General features: G+C 44.2%; 1 protein-coding gene across 2 annotated transcripts; it reads right to left on the bottom strand.

The window, feature by feature from the left end:
• Positions 1-1,228: 1,228 nt before the first annotated feature.
• On the bottom strand, positions 1,229-17,989 carry USP18 (ubiquitin specific peptidase 18). Of its 2 annotated transcripts, XM_026116891.2 has the most exons (11): positions 17,584-17,989; positions 14,375-14,560; positions 13,184-13,280; positions 11,920-12,065; positions 9,890-9,969; positions 8,935-9,081; positions 6,977-7,072; positions 5,429-5,599; positions 4,369-4,500; positions 3,861-3,910; positions 1,229-3,322 (listed from the first exon to the last, which is right to left on the bottom strand). In XM_026116891.2, the coding sequence occupies exons 1-11, from the start codon at positions 17,627-17,629 to the stop codon at positions 3,277-3,279; spliced, it is 1,197 nt and encodes a 398-aa protein (XP_025972676.2). In that variant the 5' UTR covers positions 17,630-17,989; the 3' UTR covers positions 1,229-3,276. The 2 variants fall into 2 exon arrangements, with proteins under 2 accessions (XP_025972676.2, XP_025972677.2); XM_026116892.2 differs by lacking the exon at positions 6,977-7,072.
• Positions 17,990-20,893: the final 2,904 nt, after the last annotated feature.

The following is a 20,893-nucleotide window of genomic DNA, read 5'->3' as shown; positions in this document are numbered from 1 at the left end:
CAGCTTCAGCGGAGCAACACATCTCCTTTATGAACTCTAGAAATTGGTGTAGACATTATAAAGATGATCATTCTGTATCAAAACCTAAATGAGTTTTCCCTAACAGAAAATAAGCTTCATTCCTTAGGGTTAAAAACATGCAAGTGGCATAGAATCCAAAAGTGCCGGAACTGAGGAACACAAAGCATTTTTATTTTGGGCTAGGAATGTCTACAGAAGGTTTATATTGAAATAAATTACAGCTGTCTCAGTATGTGAACTGATGGATAAAGCAGCTGTTAAAAAGTGAAACAAAAAGCCTGCTTTGCAGGGAGGCTTTAACTGGTCCCATCACTTTGATCATAGCAAAGATCCAAGAACATCTATGTGGGCACAGAAAAGGGAAGTGGTGGCACACTGCAATACAGAGATGGACAAAGAGCTGGAGGGGAGAGCTCTTTAAGCTGGTATTATCAAAGTTGTCTTAGCATCAAACCAGGAAATTCCTTCTGATAAGCCTAAAACCTGGCATCATTCTCCTGAACTGCACTGCCCAGCAACTCCTTTTTGTGCTCTGCTGAAGCCCCTAGGACACCTACTCGCACGTAACTTTATAGTGACCTTTGCTCCTAAGCAACCAAGCTACTGCAGTTAGTGCCTTTGCAAAGTTTAATTCCTATCTATAGTTCTCAGATTAAAGCTGTACTGTACTGAACTACTGTCAAAATGAGCATTAGTGCTTTAGGACAGAATTCTTGCCTAAAAGCCTGGGAGTGTTATGATTTAACATTAATTAACCTACACATGTCTTATTTAAAGGTAATATATAAAATACTCAAGTAATTATTTGAAATCCAATTCAGAGAAGAATAACAAGCAGTTAGAAAGCCAGCTGTAGACAAATTTCATAACGTGTTCTCTCATTACTCCTACAGCATCTCTGTTCTCCCTGAGATGTTCCAACAGTTAATACTGAACATGTCACTGAGGACGCCTGTTAGAAATGCATCACTGGGTCTTCGAATATCACGGGTGTAAGTTTGGGGCATGCTTTTGGCTAGACCATGTCTGGGACTTAACACACCCCTAACTTGTAGCACACCAGAAAACACCAGGCTCACAGTAACATGCAGTAATTGAACTGTGCTGTCACTAGAGGTCAGCCAAGCTCCTCACCACTGGGCAATGACAGGCCCTTACTAAGCAATTTATGCTGCTTGGGAAAAACAAGACAAAACAATCCAAAAGGTTTATTTCCAAGGGAACTTGTCCCATACTATTTTATTCAAAGAAGAAAAAGCTTGTTTTTTTTCACACAAGCATTGACTGAAAAGATCCTTAATGTATGTCAACAAATGTCTTCTTACCGAGTGATGTGCATAGAAGGTTATAACATATTTAAGGCATTTTTTTCATAAACATGAAAGCTTGTTTTTAAAATTCAGATTATACCAAATCAGAAAAATTTTGTCTGTCTCTTAACCCATTAATTTCCCAATTTCTGGCAGTTCACCGTCCTTCAGCTATTTCACATATACAGAGTACTGGATAAAGTACATGGGAACTTGCTTTTCTTACTCACTGGCTGCAAGATGCTTTAGAAAGTGTGTAAAGTATTCCTCAAAATGAATAGGCTTAAAACTCCTCATCCTAGTCACAAACAATAAATCGGGGCGGGGGGGGGAGCGTTCTGCAGAATAAACAATAAGAATACAAGAATATACAAGTCAGACAGAATAACCAATCTTGATAATACAGTGAAATAAATACCTGCTAGTTCATAATAATTAAATTTCACAGCTATGCTTTAAGCACTCTCCAATCACTTTCCACCTACCAACAGAAAACAGACATGATCTGGGAAGTTCATCATCATCATCAAAGTATATGAGATTATATAGAGACACTATTATTATTCAATTCTTATTTTTTAAAGGTATTCCGTCAAAGATAGTGTCAAAGAACACTGATAGGCTAGAATGTATTTTTAGACATCACGTTATTGGAATCACTGACCCTTTCACAGAAGGCAGTACCTCAAAACTTGCATAATGAGTGCTTTAAAAGCATCATAACCAAACTTTTAAACTTTCCTTATGGATAAATCTTGTGATGAGATTTAAGAATGCTACTCTTCTGACTGTCACAGCTTACCAACCTTCCTTCCTAGCTCCTTCTGCATTTTCCCTTCAGCTGCATGGTCTTGCCATGGGAGCACAGGCTGAACCAAAAGCACAAAATGACAGTGCTTAACCGGAGATAAAAAAATGACTCATTTTAATTTATAAAATTGCTCTCTACAGAACACTTTCTGCTTGAGGGACATTTCCACTTCATGGGCAGAGAAGGAAGGGAGCAAGACAATTCTTGTTAGCAACAAGCTGAAAAGTACTAAAGGAAAATCCCAAAAGTTCAGGCCAAAGAGGCATCTGTTTTCTCCTCTTATCACAGTGCACAGAATGTGTTGTGGAAAATCACCAAGTAGCTTCGGAATCTCTATCCCTCTCAATATGCTCCCCCATAAAGCAAGAAAATGCATATAAATGCCTGTTTAGCATGCTAAAACTGTAAGCATCTGCATAAACACATGCAAGCTCATCTTGTAGACCAGAAATATTGTAACAGCTCTTGATTCAAAACCACCTCTATGCTGACACTAACTTTCGGTCACATCTCAAACACTGCAGTGACTCATTTTTAGGAAGGTTCTTAGGAATAGATGTTGCTGATCTGTGCATCATAAGGGCCCTGGCTCTGGTTTCAGCTCTTTCTGAAGACTTTTGGGGTCCTTTGTTCAGCTTGCCAGTGCCTAACATAGCCCTAGAGCAGCAGGGTAAGCTTCAAGCTCTTACAGTCTTACTATCTAGGTATGGCTATCACAGCCACACCACATGTCCTCCTGGAACAACATGCCAGCTTCCCAGCCAGAAACTTCCCCTGTATTGGAATGTAGGCATGAGCAGTGAAAGAAACTAGTAAGTCTGCAGGGACAAGGACTAACTTTACTATGTTTTAAGAGGAAAGTCATACATAGAATCATAAAAATATCCAGGTCACAGTAAATAAATAATCATATGCCATGAAAGAAAACATTCCTAGATGCAGCAATGCTTACAACCCTTCTCTAGCTGAGTCTCTCCTACACTTTCATAAATAAAAGTGAAGGCAGAGATTGCAGGTCTCTCTCATTGAACGTCTGTGCGCATCCACAGTGGCATGGAGGTGCTGAGCTCCACAGACAAGTCAGGGCAGCAGGCACAGCTTCCTAAGACACTCTGATAGTCCTGGATAAGGCTACTAGGAATTCTTTTTCATGTAAACCAAGAGATAGGCCGTTTGTCCCCTGTGGAAGAAAGGAAAAAGCAAAACCAAAAAAGAGTGTTTGAGGATCTAGGTGATCTCAGTTGTAATTAATCTCCCAGGTTTAGTTCTGCTCAGTTTTTTTAGTTCGGGTCAACTGAACTGGCCCTCCCCAGAGTTCCTGAGGCAGGACATAATGCTGATCTCCTGGCAGTGCTACAGCTCATAGGAGGGATTATCTCCCTCCATGCCTTGTTTCAATGGCGCATCAGGACACAAAGCATGGAGGAACTCTGACTAAAGTACTTAACTTCAGTCAAGGTCTAGGGCACTGGTGGCAATCATAACTGATGAGACTACTCCTGCACTGCATTTGTGACTACACAGCATTCCTGCAGGCTGACCCTATAGTCCTGTACAGTCAGAGTAGCGAGAACACAAGAATATGTTTCTTCTACTCTTCTGCGCCCCCAGCTCATCCCAGGCAATATGCAGTTCAAACTGCTTATTTGCCCTGTCTTTGCTGTCTTCTTGCCAGTCCCCCGAGCAGCATTAGGTAAAACAGAGAGGTGTTTGCTTACCAGTGAAGGTCTGAATGTCCATAGGTGCATTTGACATCATCCCACAATACCTACAGAAGAACAAACATTCAAGAGGAGGCTGGTAAAAACTCCAAGGAGATGGACGTATTGTGAGACCAGCACAGCAATCCTTGTAAGAGTGATACTTTCAGAAATTATAAATCTTTTAATAAAAAGAGTTCTTTCTCTTATCCTTCAAGGAAAACCAGTTTCTTTGCCTCTAGCTACACTCTTCTGAACACATCTATTAAGCAGAGCTAGAGTATATTAAGTAGGGTATAGTGAATGGCTGCTTCTGTAAAATAAACCTAGGACCTAATGTCTTGCTTGGTACAGAAGCTGGAGCTGTTTAGCACTCGGCTCAGTGTATACTGTAGCAGAGGAATGAAGTGCACAAAGCTCTGCAGCTTTTGTTTTCTTTCCCGGCTCTCTTTAATCAGCAGTCAGAGTGAAAGAAATCTGTAGGAGTCTAGGAAGCTACAAAAGAATTGTAGATGTTGCTCCTCACCTGGCAAACTTCAGAATCATCAAAGCAGTACCATTTGCGTTCTGTGAGACTCTGAATATAGGCACAGTAGTGTCCACAATCAGTTGATCCTGAATGAACAACAACGGCAAAGAGTTCATACTGCCAGGAAGCCTAGAAAGAGCCACAAAGAGAAATTTTCAGTGCAGCAATTCTGATTCGCCACTGGCTGGTGAGAAGCAGCAGCTTCGACACCAGGAATGTGCATTTCATAAGGAAAAAGGAGAAAGACTGTATTGGTTTTGAAGATCCTGCCTTTGTCACTGCTATCCTCAGAGTTTTTCCTGATAGCTATGGGCTGGAAACCTCCCTGGAGATCATGGGGATGTGGAAAAAGGCAGTAGGACCATGGGGCAGCAAAGAGATTACATTGCAGCCAACACCACACCAGCAAGGCTTTGCTGTTGCCACACTCTCCCTTGTCATTTCTCTGTAAGCGAACGGATCTACAATGTGGCAGATCATTCAGCTGCTTGGCAAAGCCTGTTTCCCTGCTACCCACAACCATGTGCCAGACAACATTGTGTGGGAAACTGCTAGGAATGGAATTCCCCTATCTTGGGCTTCCAGCCTCTGCAAAACAGTTGGCCTGCTGCTCCCTGAGGATGTCTTGCCCTGGAAGGTGAATCACAGGGCAAAAATTGCCTTTAAGATGTCAGTTACAACTGAATACATCATCCAAATGTGTTTTAATCTTTTCTGCAGTATATTTAGAAATGCAAGAGTCAAGTTATGCTAATTGCTCTCAGAAAAAAGGGTTTTTTTGGAGTAAAGCCTTTTTTTGTCCTTATGGCAGAAAGATCTGGTTATAGTGCCTTTGGTGATTTAACCTAAGCATAAAAACCATGATAATGCCTGAACTGGTTAAAACCATGGGATGCAAGACAGCAGCAGGTACAGATAAAGCCTGAGACATACATTTTTAAGACAAGTGCTTTGAACTGAGGTAAGCACCAGTCTGAGTTCTGAGTTTTTAATGAACTTCAGTAAGGGGGAGAAAAAATTCTGCCTTTTTTTAGACAAGGCATTAGGAGTATCTCACCTTTTCACTGGCATCTGCTTGACACTGCTCTTCTGTCAAGACTGCACTGAAATCAAGGTCTTGTGGGAAGGGCAGATAGTGACAAAGCTTGTGGATGGAGGCTGATTTTCTGAGGCAGAAGCGCTTTAGGTGTAAGATCAGGGTCTGTGGCAGATGGACTAGCTTCATGCTCTGCAAAGCAATAAATAATGCAATTGAAAACTAAGGAACAAAGCTGGGGGAAGCGGGGGTAGAAGCAGCTATTACAAGCCGATGAATATAGCACGGAGAGCGGTTGGTGCTACAGCGAATGAATTCAATTTCCACTGGACTGCAGGTACCAAACCTTAATAGCCCACCTGCACACAGCAGACACACATATATAATGGAACTGTGACGACCAGGTTTCTCAACTTCAGCATGATCAGCACCCAGCTTTGGATGTCTCATGGGCTGTTTCATTTCTCATTTGCTTTCCTAACCCCAGGCTGGTAGCACTCCCGCACCTGCTCCCTCTGATCACTGACCACGGCCTGCAAGGCAATAGTGCTAAGGACTGTTTAGGCAACAAAAGCAGCCACAGCATACAACGCAGATGGTGCAGGACACTAGGAGGCTGCCACAACCAGCAAGCTGTTCCTGCCAGACACAAACTTCTTGTGTCCACAAGGAATTTCCCTCTTTTACAGATTGCCTGTGAAGGTGACTTTGAGTAGCTCTGCCATCCTCTGGGTTGGCTGTATTTCTCAGTTGCAGGATACCTAATGGGTTTGTCTCCTTACACCTGAGCACAATACCAGCAATAAAACTGGATGAGGTTTTGGGCAGATAGATGGGCAGGCAAGCTCAGTGCCTGGTGAGGAGAGGAAGGACAGCCTCCCTGTGAGAGGTGGCCAACAGAGCTCTGTGGAGGCTGCCAAGCTGACCATTCACTCCTTCCACCACTGCTTTTGCTGATATCACTACTGCTGCCATCATGATGTATGAATGCACTGTGCCCTAGAAGGCAGCCCAGTCCTGAAAATTTTGTGGAAAGTCCCCTACAGGCCTTGAGCTGAGGCTGTGTCCTCTGCACACCCTCCTCTCCCATGCACTTGCCTCTTCATGAAACAGCTGCTGGCAGAAGCCAGTACTGTAAAAAATGGGAGCCCAGTGCAGAACAGGGAGGACAGGAAATCACACTGCAATGTCCTGCTTTCAAGGGTATGCACAGCGCCAGTAGCATATGGTCTATCCTTGGAGCTATGCAGCATTGTAGAGACTCACAATGGAAGTGCAACATAAACAAACAGAAGCTTTTCTGCTGGTACAGAAATGCTACATCTCTAGATGATATACATTAAAACCAGTGAAAGCACTCTTTTGTCAACAAAGCTACATCTACAGCAGGGATCTTCCTGACACGAAAGGCACATGAGATTTACACCTAGCTGACATTGCTGTGCTGACAAATCTCTGACGTGCTGGTCTCCTCCTAAACTGATACAATTGCATCCTTTCCTCACCCTTCCCAGTCCTAAAGGGAATTCTAAGTATAAGAGACATACAGGGAAATAATTCTCTGCCTACCTGCAGAAAAGGTGTTTTCTTTCCACAGTGTTCACAGAAACACATGTTGGGACCAGTCAGCAATTCTGGAGAGAAAAAGTATTGCAGACACTCCTCCTAACATGACAAAAAAGATCTCTTTCAGCTGAATTTCTTCAAGCTGGATTTCTGTATCTACTTGGTTTCACAGGATATATGCTAAGAGCGAAGCTACAGAAGGTATATTTTATTCCAAAGACAACGAATACACATTAGTTTTCTCTCTTTTATCATGAATTAAAGAATGAAACCAAGTACTGCAAGTCAGTTCAAGTTTTCCTACTTGTTTTTAATGTTAAAAAGCAGACAGTGCCTGCTAACATATCCCTTATTCTTATGAGTACAAAGAGAAAATTCAGGAAGGAAGACTGTAGTAAGAAGACTCTGGGTCAGGGAGAGCTAGGAAGTACAACCAAATGCAGAAAATTGAATTGGTGGACATTCTGACCTACCTCTCTTTAAACGGTTAGTGACATTAGATGCCTTAATTTCTGAAGGCCCTGCTTAAGACCATTAAGCTTGGCAGCTCTCATTTAGCACTGAACCTCTGAAAATAAAGAGCCTCTACGTTGGACATGCAAAACGAAGAGATTCAACGTCACCAGTTACTTTTGAAAATCATCTTACTTTCAGCCACAGTTCCTTAACATTCTCCACCTGAAGTTAGCAAAAATATGACTATAAATCTCCTTACTGAGTGGCCCTATTTACAACTGACTATACAGACACTCCTGCATTCCCACACATTTACACATGTAAACGTCAACACTGTTTCTGCTAAATCATTTCTACTGCAGCATGACCAGATGTCCTGTACAGGCCAGGATAGTCCCAAAACAGACATCTGCCCCATTATCTCAACATATTAAAGAGTGTCTTTAGAATACCATTCTAATTCCAGTTTTAGAATGAGCACACTTAACAGTTGCCCATCCAGGACAGATGATATTCCCTATCTCCCTTTTCCAACCATAGACCTGGGAGTTCACCTATTCCTACCACTGCAGTGGGAGAGAGAGAGACAGAGAGAGAGACAGAGAGAGACAGAGAGAGACAGAGACAGAGACAGAGACAGAGACAGAGACAGAGACAGAGACAGAGACAGAGACAGAGAGAGGATCCTAGACTCAGTCCTTACCCCATCATGCAGTCCAGTGCAGGATCATATCACCATCATGTAAACTAGCACAGGATCATGCCCACCACATCTCACTTTGCTTTACTTTAAATTTGGTAGTGCTACACTACTGCAAATCTGGGTGTGCTCTCTTGGTGTCCTCTCTCCCCTATCTGCTGGTGTGAATACATTAGTTGAAAAGATACAGAGGACTACTGTTGCAGGAAAAAGATATTGATGCATAAGTGTATTTTATATCCACTTCATGGCCTCAGAAGTTTACACTGCTGGAACAGTATAAAGTGGCCAGAGAATAAATGAGGTCCAATGTCCAGTGTCACCTGAAAAATCCTGAAAAATTTGTTGTAGTACCTACACAGCCACCTATCTGGATATCAAGAAAAGGCACTATCGATCTAACAACGAAAGGACACTGCACTGTGCAAATGTAGTGTGGTTGGCCAAGTCTTACAAGGTAGTTAAGACACTTCACTGTGGTATCTGAGCTCTCACAGGTGTGCATCACTGTGTAGTGCAAGTCTTACAGAAAGCATTAGTCAACACCCTTTTCAGAAAGCAGCTTCAAGAACTGTATCTTCCATTCCTCAAATCAAACAAATTTTTGGAGAAAACTTCAGAGAAATTTGGAAACCCCCCAAAACAAACAAGAAATGTGATGAGAAAGGATCATCTCAAAGCCCCCAGACACCCTGAAGAGATTCTAGATGAGTCCCAGGAGATACCACTGGAACAAGGAGAAGACTCCCACGATGAATAAAGGGCAATCATCTTCTTAAGCGAACATTACTGCCACTGAACTTACCAATGTCTTCAGCAGGTGACAACCAGAATCCAACATTGAGAGTGGAAGGGTTATCATGTTGCTGTTTCTCTTTGTTTCAGAAGAGCACTCTTGACATAGCATGCACTCCTGTACACAGATAGTGTACAAATCCCTCAGTTTTTCAATCTGGAGGGTTGAAAAAGCCAAAACAAGGTCTGTGAAGAATACAGCTGAGGCATTTCCCTCTGTGGGTGGAAAAGTTCATGTGGACACATCTCATACAATGTCACTTCAAGGCTTGAATGTGACATTGACTCATATGGACAGGCTACTTCCCATCATTTAAAGGAGAACAACTCCTTCCCCCCATCCCCTAGCAGAAGGGAAAGAGGCAGACTATAACAAGGACAGTTAGACGTCTGTTTTAATGCAAGGTTTTCTTGTTTTGAATGGAACTGCAGCCAGAGCCTGTCTTCTGTATGAAAAGAACTATGATACTGGGATGAGCAAGAGTCACTTTCTCTTACATTACACAGTTCCCCTGGAAGGAACTGTCACATATGTAACATACAGTGACTAACAATAATTAAATGCCCATGGCTGACTTCAATGAATGGAGGAGTTGTGTCAAGACACACCAATTAATGCTTACAGAAATTTGGGAAAAAAGAAATGAAAGTTAACCAAATTCCATTTTGAAAAAAGATCAACGTCTTTCATATTTACACACTCTCCCATTAGAAAGGAGAACCTGGCATGCCCTCAAGGCAGGACAAACAAAAGTTAACAGAGATTCAAACTGCTGAAGCTTATGAAAGCAAGACTGCCCACATCTGAGATGAGAGGGAAGATCCAAATGGGGGATACATTTACAAATTTCACTTAAGACAACTGTCAGAGAATGCGATTTTTCTCCTTGGAGAAGCAGAGGAAACCATATATGACTACGGCCAAAGGGTTCATGTCAAAGGTTCATTTCAGTCATCATCCTTACCAGCTCTGGGTTTGTCATCTGCTTGTTTACCAAGTTCCAGAGAGTCAGAAGGAGCTGAGCAGCATCGTACTGCACAAACACTAATAAACAAAAAGCACAACTCAGTCAGTATTGTGAACAGCACCAAGCAGAGATGTCCCATAGACAGCAAAGGGGGATTTATTCTCCCTCATTAGACCCAGTCTTCTGTTCCCTTGCCACAGAGCCAGGAACCCAAATACTCCTTGCCAGGGGCAGATTTTGGAGGCACTGGAGATAAGCTGCAGTGGAGAGGGATGTCTCCCTCATGTGATCTGAGGGGGCAGTGGGAAAAGGCGGCAAGGCTTGAGTGCCCCATGATACAATGCAGTGCAAGATGAATATCCCTGTCACTGGGCACAGAGCCAGCTATATACCTGACACCTGATGCAGGAAAAGGCTCAGATCTCTCATTCAGTTGAAGGTTGCATTTATTTGAGTCCTTCCTAGAAACAATACGGGGAAGCATCTGTACTCTCTCTCACCTTCACTCCTCCACAGACGTATGTTTCCCATCCCCTTGCTGAGGCTATTACAATCCTGAGTGCCGAGACAGAAATGCTATGGAGGCCTATCACACGTTGCATCCACAGAATGGCACAAACCACTTAACTCCTACCCAGGACAAAATGCACAGTTCCAGCACAAGAAACCAAGGATGACACAATAATGTTATGCTATGGATTTCCAGTCTGGCTAAACTGGTGTATTAACAAACCTAAGATGGTGGGACACAGCTCAACGCATGGCTTGATTAAAAGGGCTTGATAGAGAATTTGCTTCAGGCTTCAACTTAAGAAAAAAATTCCACGTCCTTGAAAGTGAAGAATTAATGTTCTCAGCCCATGATTAACTCAAGATGTAGGAACTGGGCAAAAGCTACACATAGTTTAGGAAAACCCTGATCTTTCTAGACTACCTGTAAGCTTGATCATAGGTAAAACAAATTTTGTGGAGTAACTCAACAGCCTGAGGTGGAATTGCTTTCAACCTCCCTGCAAGTCTGCGTGATTATCAAGGATACCGATTTCAGCTAGGTTCTGGTTAGATTACAGACATCTTTGACTAAATGAAGCTCACAAAGTTTACTTCTGCCCATGTATAATAGCACATCTGCAATCCAGGTAAAGCACTGCTTGCCAGGATACATGACTTTATAAACCACACCTTAATTTTAAAGCAGAATGAAAAGGTGGCAAATGATCAAGCTTTACAAGGTCTCTTTGGGATCTCTCCTTAACTGGAAGAGGGAAAGCAAAATGTAGAGCCATTCAGTCTCAGGGGAAAAATGATGTAAATTGAAATATTCAGGTTAGCTCATTTTCACCCTTACTATCGGCCTGGGGATGGCTGGTGTCTGCCCCTTTCTGTGCTGTCCTGTTTTGGCTTTTGTAAGATAAAGATCAGGGCACTTGTATGCAAAATACTGTCTGTGTTTGCACACATACCCTCAGAGTCCCATTCTCACTGGTCACTGTGAGAATTCATTCAACAATCTCTCTCCTTCTGACCCCTGTCCGGCTGGGAGGTTGAGCCAGCAAATTCTTCTCTCAGCACTGGTAACAAGCAACAGGATATGGTTTCTGCACTTAGGGGTCTGGGTGAGCTTACTATCTTTTCCACATTATCTCTTCCTTCTAGTATGAAACGACAGCTGTTTTACTATTAGCATACCAATATAACAAGACAAATCGAGCTATAAGCTGTCCTCTTACTGGCCAGCACAGCCAGTATCAGTAGCCCAGTCTTCTAGGAGTCTGATAGTCTTCTCATCACTGGGACATCAACAACATTACCCTGCAGGGGCTTGTTTTCCCTCCTTCTGAAAGTGAAACCCAGCACCCTGCTCACAACTGGGAGGTGGCTATAAAGAGCACTATCTATGTCACTACGCGCCCTCTCCTCACATTCCTGAATCACTGAATGAGATGTCAGAGTCTACACTGCTTGTTAGTACTTGATAACATCCCCTGGTCAGTGGACAGAGGTGGGCATGAAGGGGGGCTGCTTACATTTCACCCTGTGTTCTGTAAGACAGCAAGCAAGGGCCCTGGGACAAACAGCTTTCCGCTTGCCACACTGCATCTCCTCTAGCAGCAAGAGCATTTGGTATGGGACACTCCTCCTCTTCTGTGAGGCACTTGGTGGTACTGTGATCCTATAAAGAGAAAAAGCATCATGAATGGTAACCAAGTGGTACAATGGAGAAAAGTTAAATATCATACCTGAAAGAACAGAGGTAGATGGCCAGACAATTCAAGAGGAACCAGAACAGGCATGCTTTCAAGAAAAGAAGGAGAAAAAGGAAGCAGATACCTACACTAGCTCACCCTGCAGTGCAGGCTGAAAGTTTTAAAGAGGCCACAATTTTATGTTGTCCAATTCCTGGATGAAGGGCAAACTGAGCAGGACCTGAAGTGCCTGCTGGGCTCTAGAAAACAACATTAATTATGGCCAGTTTCAGAGCTGCCTCCCTTCCTTCTCAACATGCTCTCAAAATTTCATGGGCCGGTATATCATAATGCTCGTATTTCAGCTATACAGCAACTGGGAAGTCCTTTATCCTCCCTAAATTTCTTGCATTCAGCAAGTTTTTCTAAGTCTTTCTTCAAATAACAATGGTAACCTACTGCCTTCATTATCTACCTTTACCCACTCATGACACTTATCTTCTCCGCACAACTGTAGTTTATCTTCTCCCCACTTGGCACACTGGTGAGTGTGCAAGACATTTGGAGACAGAATGAACAAATAGAAAGGATCCATTTAAACGATCAGAGCTGCAGTGAACTAAGCAAATTGAAAAACAAATAAAACCAGTTGTTATTGTGGTTGGCAGGGAGGCAGAAGCCCTAATTCTGCTCACAATCAAGTAAAGAGCACAGTTAAGCAAAAAAAGGAATAACATCACGTACTTGCCATCTGCTAGAATACCTACTCATCTCTATCAAGTGTTAGCCAGGGCAATGGGGGCCAGACATTATGGATCACCAATATGTTTTCATTTACATGTTTAAATTTACAAAATTAATAGTGGATATGGTTACACAGAACATATCCTTTGGATGTAACAGACTATGAGCCCACTTGGAATAAAACTGTAGGCCTTAGCCTTTATACGACAGGCAGAATGAGGCAAAGACCTTGCTGAGTGACCTGAAAGCACCTAGCACCTATTGATGATCCAACCCTTCTAATGTACATCCCATATAAAATAAGGAGTGGAGACAACAGAACAGCAGCTGAAATATCTCAGGTAGTTCAAAGGGCTGGTACCTTCTCAGTGTCCCAGTGAAGTGTGTATTCATGAGGAACACTTGGAGCAGGGAGTTCAGACAGCAGGTCTGTCCAATATTGTACAGTCCAATAGCTTCTGTAGGCACAGGGAAAGAGGAAGTGATGCTTAGAGAAAGATATAAGAAAGTGAAGAATATTAACAGGTTGCAAATTTTGCACATTTTCAGCCATTCAGTGCACAGGTCCAACATCTCAATCAGGTCTGAGAAAGGGTTCAAGCTATTCTTATGTTCCTCAAGTAGATTATATTTATTTCTGTCTGCCAACTGAAAGGAAAAATCTAGGTAAATGTGCGTTATGAAACTCCGATGTCTCCCAATTCCTCTATTTTCAGCCCTCTTACAACCTACCTAAATACAAAATAAAGAAAACAAAAGTCAAAGTTGCCTGCATGAGGGTTCTTATTCAGCCTTTTACACAGCTAGGCTTAATCACAAAATGAAGAACTAGGTGTGGCATCATATTCTAGCTGCTGCCACACCAGCTTCAAGGTTTCCCTTCAGCCCACCTCTAGTACTTTTTGGTATCACTTTCAAAGGAAGGAACTAGCCTGAGAGAAGTGGAAAAAGAAAATCACAGCAGTTTACACTGCATATAAACTAAAAGCATATGCTGTGTCCCCAAAGGGTTGTAGTAAAGTAAAGTAAATCATGGTATAAGCAAATCATGGTCAGAAATGAGGTTTTCTTCTGAAGGCATCACCAGAGGGAACAAAGATGTGAAATGGAAACTCAGCACAACAGGGAAACACAAACAGTCAGTGGTAAGGAGGGATATATCTGGTATAGAACAGTATCTACGCCTGTGATACTGACGACAGCTTTTGGGAGGCCTGTCTAACGATGCAACAGAATAATCAGGATGTAGTCCATGGTTCAGCAACTCCAGAATCAATGCCAGTTATGTTTGGGAAGAGACATGACCAGCATCTAGTCCTCTTCAGCTGCAATGCCCCACTTGAGGGTTCAAAAGTGGAATCCTCACATAATACCTTCCCTAAGACACAAAGTGGTCACTTGGCAGGACCAAAAGAGAATGTTCTGTATACTTGCTGGTGAAGAGATAAAGAATAAGAGAAAATGAAGCCCAAGCACACAGAATGGAACAGAAGGAGAAGAAAGCACTAGAGACAGAAAATATCAGTGTGGAAGATAGACAAAACATTATTACTATTTTTTAAGTCTGCCATGCCGAAGACCAATCTCAGCCTCTCATCTCTGGTCTTTGTCTCTTCAGCCTCCTCTTTATCACTTTGTACGTCTGCTTCTGCCTGCATGGTCTCACTTGTTGCCAGCTCCAGTTTCTTGCTTCTTTCTTGACGTCCACTTCCTTGGCCCATCAACAATAACACAAGGACTGCAGAAAGACACAGAGAGATCAGAACGATGGGGAACACTCAGAAAAATAAGATTCACCTCTGTATTTGATAATTGCATGATAAAAAAGCTGGAATATCAATAATATGATTACTGTGATGTCATTTGGTATGTCTGAATTAGTACGGTAGGTATGCAGGCTATTAGCAGGGTAACAGGCCTGATGACCAGTGCACATCCTGTCCTCCTCCTGTGTTGAAATAAAGGACCATTCAGTTCCATAGAAACAGCTCCACTTAGCCAGGGAATTCCAGATATCCTTGTTCAAGAAGATCTGGTAAATAATATCAAAATTGTCCAGTATGGTAAATATTGCAAATCTGTTTGGTAACAGCAATGCTTTATAGCCCAAAACAGCCTAAATATTCAAAAGGGCAAATTTCACCTTCTTGGACCTTTCGAGCTGATAAGCATTTGTTTGTTTTCTGGTTGGGCTCTCTGCATTGTTTTAAGCACCTTAGTCACAGTGCCTCTACTCTGGCACCTTGGACTCTGATCTTTAAATCTAAGGAAGCTAAAAACCTAAATGTAATTTCCTTTATATGCTCCTTTAGATAATCAAAGGCAAAGGGACTGTTTAAGCAAGAGAACCACTAAATTTCTTGATTTTAAGGGGAGTGCTGAAAGGACCATTACTTCATTACAGGCTCTTAGGATTCCTGGCTCTTTAAAAAAAAAGAAAAAAACAACTACCAAACCACAAGAAAGTAATATATAGAAGCAAAAACACAGGACAAACGTTAGAACACAAATAAAAAGGAAGGGTTTTTAAAAGTCCACCTTCAACAGAGAAACAGAATCAGAAAAGATACCTTTATAGGAAAAATATCTTTAGGAAAACATTCACAGCAAAAAAACCACAAAACATGTTCAGGAATTTTTATTTTCAAAATATTGAATGGCATTTAAAAGAAATCTGAGGCCATTGCAGATGCTGAAAGAAGGAAGGAAAGTCATCAGGAAATAAGCAAAAAAAACGGCCTTTCATGAAAAGAAAATCTTTGCTTTAAAAGCATGTTTTTTCCAGGTTAATTGTGCCTAGTAATGTTAAACTTGACAGTTTCTGAAGAACTTAACAGAAAACCTAGAAATTAATGTTGTTTTCCAATTAATATTTTTAACCTTAAGTATACTTCTCTCCAACTGTACGTTACCAAGATTACTTTTGAACTCAGACTTGTTTGATACACTCAGATTCACTAAATATCATTGAATTTGCTGAATTTTATCTGGAAAAAAAGAAAGACTAGGGCATTCAGAACTAGTTTCAAATGCATTGTTTTTCATGTCCAAGCCCAGTGATTAGAACTGCAACCGAGGGAACGGGAAAGTGGATTTGATCTCCTCTTCTGCAAAACAGAGCAAGAGTTTCACACTGCTTCTTTTGCTAAGTGACTTACTCAGGCCTTCAAGTTACTGAAAGTCCAGCCATGGTAGGAGACCACCTTTGCTTGCATGGCAAGAGCTAGTGGGTTTAGTTGGTGTAATGTCAGCACAAGGGTGTCAGTAATGCTAACAGCTGGTGGGGATACCGCAGGAGACAGAAAGGAGGGGGATAGAAGGACAGAGCAGGAATAGCTGAACAGCAGCTATGGATGTGCTGGGGATGAGGAGAACTTGGAAGAGAGTGGCTTTGGCAGGAGAGGTAAGATTAAGGATGGGATGCATGAGCAAGCGCAGGGCTAAGAGGCTTTGAGTGACTTGGGAAACTTGGGTAGAAAGAGATTAGGGCAGGGAGGTTCAGACGGATGCAGAGATGAGAGAATTTGGGGTCTCTGGCTTGATGAAACTCTCCTCCACGCACACAGGCACTGGGCTAACAGGAACCCTAGGTTAGGAGCAGGGACATGAGTAGAACTTCCTAACCCTTGCATGGAACTGCCTCATTTTGGCCAGGAAAAATACAGTATTCCTAAGATTTGTACTTGACCTTCCTTTACTCTGCATAAATGTATAAATAACCAGGTGAGCGAGCATAGGAAAGGAGAAGCAGGCTCCCCTGTTACTCCTGACTTTTTCTGTCGGAAGAGCACTGGAAGAGCAGGGTCCCTCCTCAATTTCCTTTGAGAATCAGCAGTATGACTCAGTACTGCTTCTTCAACACACTTGGCTTGGCTCAGCCAAGCTACACGCTAACTCTAGGAAGAGAAAAGGTAGCAGTGATTCCCCCATCATATCCTCCATCTTGTAAGCAACCAGCCTTCTCACCCATCCTTCTCCCTCCTGGCCCAGTGCACTCCCCTCTACTGGCACTCTGCTCCGCAGCTCTTCTGTCATCCTAGGACACCAGCCTCTAGTGACAAATCCCCTCCGTCCCTTCACACCACCACAGCCCCCCCCCCCCCCCCCCAGCCCTAACATCATCCCAGCTATGCAACGGCCCAGATGCTTGGCAGTCCCTGATGCCCCCGGCCGTCCCAGCAGGGCCTTTGTCCCTTGCTGTCTGCCATTCTTTCCTACCACCACCAGTCCTTTTACCCCCCCAGTCACATCAAGGTCCAGGCCACAGAGAGGACTGCCCTGGGACAGGAGGTGGGCCAGAAGAGAGTGACCCAAGGCCAGGAGGAGGAGAAATGGCAGCCCCAAAGCGCTCCCCTTAAAAGGCTGCGCCACGGCATGAGCTGGCAGGTAGCACTCTAACCCTTCACCTCCACACTGCCCTCCCTAAAATGAGAATTTTTATTTTTCTGGTGAAGTATGTGTTTGTTCAGCCCCAATTTTTGTCCCTTCTCTCCTCTCCTTTTTTTTTTTTTTTTTTTTTTTTTGGTTCGTTAAAAAAAAATTGTTTTTAAACGGACAAAGGAGTGTTTCAACCACTAAAATCACAAAGTATTTCCACTCCCTAGATTGTAACGTCCAACAATTTGTCCGTTTCCATCTGCTCAAAAGCACAGTTGTTTTCACCAGCTGAAAGAAACACAAATCACCAAACCAACGCGACACAGCAGTTCGGAGGACACTGCGCAAGCAGTTATTTTAAAGGTGCGATCTGGCCCCCGTTACCTGATAACCCGTCGAAAAGGCTTCTCACAAACTCCCGAAGGACCATGGACGTGTTAAGCCCCGGCAGACCCTCAGACGGCCACGGCAAGCGCGAGCAGACGGCCCGCAGCCGGGGGAGCACGGCGGCGCTAGCCCGCAGCTGCGGCGCGCAGGCAGCCCCGCAGCCCCGCGGGGCCGCCCGGCGCCGTCCTGCGCAGCGACGAGGTGGGCAGCCGGCGGGCAGCCTGCCGGCGCGACGGTGCTCCTCGCACGAGTGCGGCTTCCACCGGGCTCCGCCGCGCTTCTCGCCGGCTGCGTCAGAGGGCAGCAGCGCCCACTCCGCCGCTTAGTTTTGATTTCCCACTCCACGCAGCGAGAGGCACAGAAAGTGAAACTGCGCCGCCCGAGCCCGGGCAGGGCCGCCCGCCTCTCCCTCCGCCGCCGCTGGGGGCAGCCGCGCCGCCGCCGCCGGCGAGCGAGGGGGGCTGAGCGTGGCGGCTGCAAGACCCGAAGAGGGTAAAGCGCTCCCGCCGGGCCGAGCGGGTAGATCCCCCTTTCTGTAAGGCGCTGTCGCGGGAAGGCGGCCAAGGGCCTGGGAGAGGCGCCCACTCGGCAGCGGGCGGCGGGGCTCGGCCGTTGGGTCCCGCCGAGGCTGCCTGCCGCCGCCCAACGGTCGCGCCCAACGGTCGCCGCGACCCAGGGGCTCGCGGGGTCCCGTCGCCCGCCGCGCCCCTCTGCAGCGTGGCCTGGTCGGGTTTCTCTTTGACAGAGGCAGAAGTGAGCTTGAAATGGAGGAGTGAGAAATTAAGCTCTGTAGGGGAAAAAAAAAGCTTTTTTTTCCAGGTGGTTTCAATACTTTAAGAAACAGGCTTTGCTAGGACTTCAATGTTTGTTCTTTACTATGCAAAAGTAGGCATTTGTTAGGCATGGTATTTGTTGTTTTTAGCATAAAAAAAAACTTTTCAAGACTACAACAACCTGCTTAGAAGTAAGAAATAGCTCACTTAAATAACTGGCTTAGAAAATAATAATAATAATAAAAAAAAGCCGTTAGGTAGATTAGAAGTTTAAACAATTCCCCATTTGATGGTGGGGTTTCACAACATCAGCTACAACAGGATATACAGATGACTACAGCGATAGACAAATACCCCAGCCGTGTCATAGAGCAGCTCCACACCAGCCAGCGCTGTGTAACTTTTGGCCTCAGTGAGTCGAGCACTTCCTGAGGAGTAAAGGCGCATTAGGCGGCCACTCATCCCATGCATATGTCAGGTTTCCAGACTTTCCTCTTCCTGTTGTTCCTGGGCATCCAGAGGAGGAATAGAGGGCAGCAACACCCTTTAAGGGAGCGCTTCTTGTTGGAGGATGGCCCATCTTTGCTCCTGAGGAGGTGGAAGATGCTAGAGGTGAGCAATGCTGCCCTGTCTCTGGTCCCCTGCAGAGCACTGCTTGCTCGGGAACGGCGTGGGGGAAGCAGGGAGTCCTGCTATATATGTAAAGCAGGTTGAATCTCTGGCATCCAGGCAATGAGAGGTCCGTGTGTGATTTGGCAGAGCACATCTGCCTACTTTTATCCAGGAGCTCCAGCTGGGTCAGAGACAGCACTTCCTTTCCCTGCAGCTGCCGCCAGGAGGTCCCTAGCGGACAGGTCCTTCCATTATCTTCCATTGCCATCCTCTTCCTTGCTCTCTCTATCTGTAAGATTGGGTTGGCAGGACATGAGGGGTTTGTGAGGGGCTTTGCTCCTTTTCACAGTCTGTCTGGAGTTCCTGGTGGCTTTTCCCATCTCCCTTTCCTTGCTTCCTATAACCTCACTGGTGTCTTCAGAGTGCCCCCTCAGTGCCCCTGTTGATGAACTGAATTTTGCCTGTACTGTGCCTTCAGCTGTTGCCTCAGTGAGTTATTAAATTCTGTCGATGTTACAGAAAAAAATATGTGGGGAGGAAAACCATGGCTTACATAGCCCAAAGTTGCAGGCTCCATCTCGTATCATACAGGCATTTAGCAGTTATAGAGGGAATGTAGGAGTTGAATGTGGGAGTCCCGTTATAAAATTTCTGCAGCAAAGATGCTTTTCAAAGCCTTAAGTGTCATATGTGTCCTTATTAGCATACTGTCACACCTTGAACTATAGAGCCAGACCTTTGGTTATGGGGTGGTGGGTAGAAGACCTTATGTCTTCAGAGGAGGATTTTGATGATGAAGACAACCCTCACGATGATGATACAGGATGTTTACTGCCTCTCCTCTGTCATGCACCCTTTGCCAGAACACTTTGGCTGCTGCTTTCAGGGGCAGGCTTGTACTAGCACGGGTTTATTGTGGGGAGAGGCTAGGCTGTCTTTATTTCTTCCATTATGACAGGCCAGGATAGCATGTACTCCCAGTCTTGTGCCAGGGCACATCTGTGCAGTCCCCACCCTGCTTCACTGAACTTGGGAAGGAGACAGGTGCACATGAGGCTTTCAGAGGGACTATCTGGAGCCCAACAGTGCTGTTGTTGTTGCAGTCCCGCAAGAGGTCCCAGTGCCATCCCCTGCTAACAAGTTATATAGAGCCTGCTTATGCAGTGTTGCCCTGTTGGAGGCAATGCAGTTGCTTGGCAGCCAGAGCTCTTCAGCTAAGGCAGCAGCAGTGGCAGCAAAAAGCTTCCTGGACTGTCACTTGGATGGATGTGGATATCTGCAGGGCTTGTGAGCGGAGGAGTACAAATAACTTCCTGTCTTTCCTGAGGTTAGGCCTATCTCTGGCAGAGCCTTATGGCAATGTTTTAGATTTAGTGATGTAAGGTTCCCTCTTGATGACGAGCTTGTATAGTGTCTGCCTGATAAAAGTCAGGGAGAGTTAAAAAAGAACTGCTAAGCCATGAGTTACTTAGAACCAGCTAAACTATCTGAACAGAGTGCAGACTGGCACTGAAGATTAAATAGGAGCTGAATCTGACAGGTCTGTGGAAGCTAGTAAAGCAGTGTGCAGCTGAGGTGGCTTTTGGAAATGATGCCTGTGAAAGCCAGGATACTAGATTAAGAAGACAGTATGTGTACAGAAGAATATTCTAAGGCTTTACTATTGCTTGGCTGGTTTCCATTGTTTTCTAAAAGCAGGCAAAAAACCTTACGACATTCATTAGGCACAGAAGCTCTATTTACTGCTAATGGATAACATTAGCATTGTGCAACTGGTTTTAAAGATACTCTGTGTGCCTAAAATAACACCCCAATCTTCCATTTTCTTCAGACTGGTTTAATATATCCATTTAAGAATATGTAAACATCCTCAATATGAGGACTATATCTTCCTAAGCAGAGTCGATGGACGCCAAGGCTAT

Source organism: Dromaius novaehollandiae, chromosome 1, assembly GCF_036370855.1.
Source record: "Dromaius novaehollandiae isolate bDroNov1 chromosome 1, bDroNov1.hap1, whole genome shotgun sequence".
NCBI classification, from domain to species: Eukaryota; Metazoa; Chordata; class Aves; order Casuariiformes; family Dromaiidae; genus Dromaius; species Dromaius novaehollandiae.
The sequence above is the reverse complement of the archived record's forward strand: the minus strand, read 5'-3'. Positions and strand labels throughout refer to the sequence as shown.

Coding starts and splice junctions, on each gene's coding strand:
- USP18 (XM_026116891.2), bottom strand. CDS start 17,629: ATGGTCCTTCGGGAGTTTGTGAGAAGCCTTTTCGACGGGTTATCAG. Junction 4,501..5,428: donor AAGCAGATGCCAGTGAAAAG/GTGAGATACTCC, acceptor GGCTCTTTCTAG/GCTTCCTGGCAGTATGAACT. Junction 3,911..4,368: donor ATGATTCTGAAGTTTGCCAG/GTGAGGAGCAAC, acceptor GTTCTTCTGTAG/GTATTGTGGGATGATGTCAA.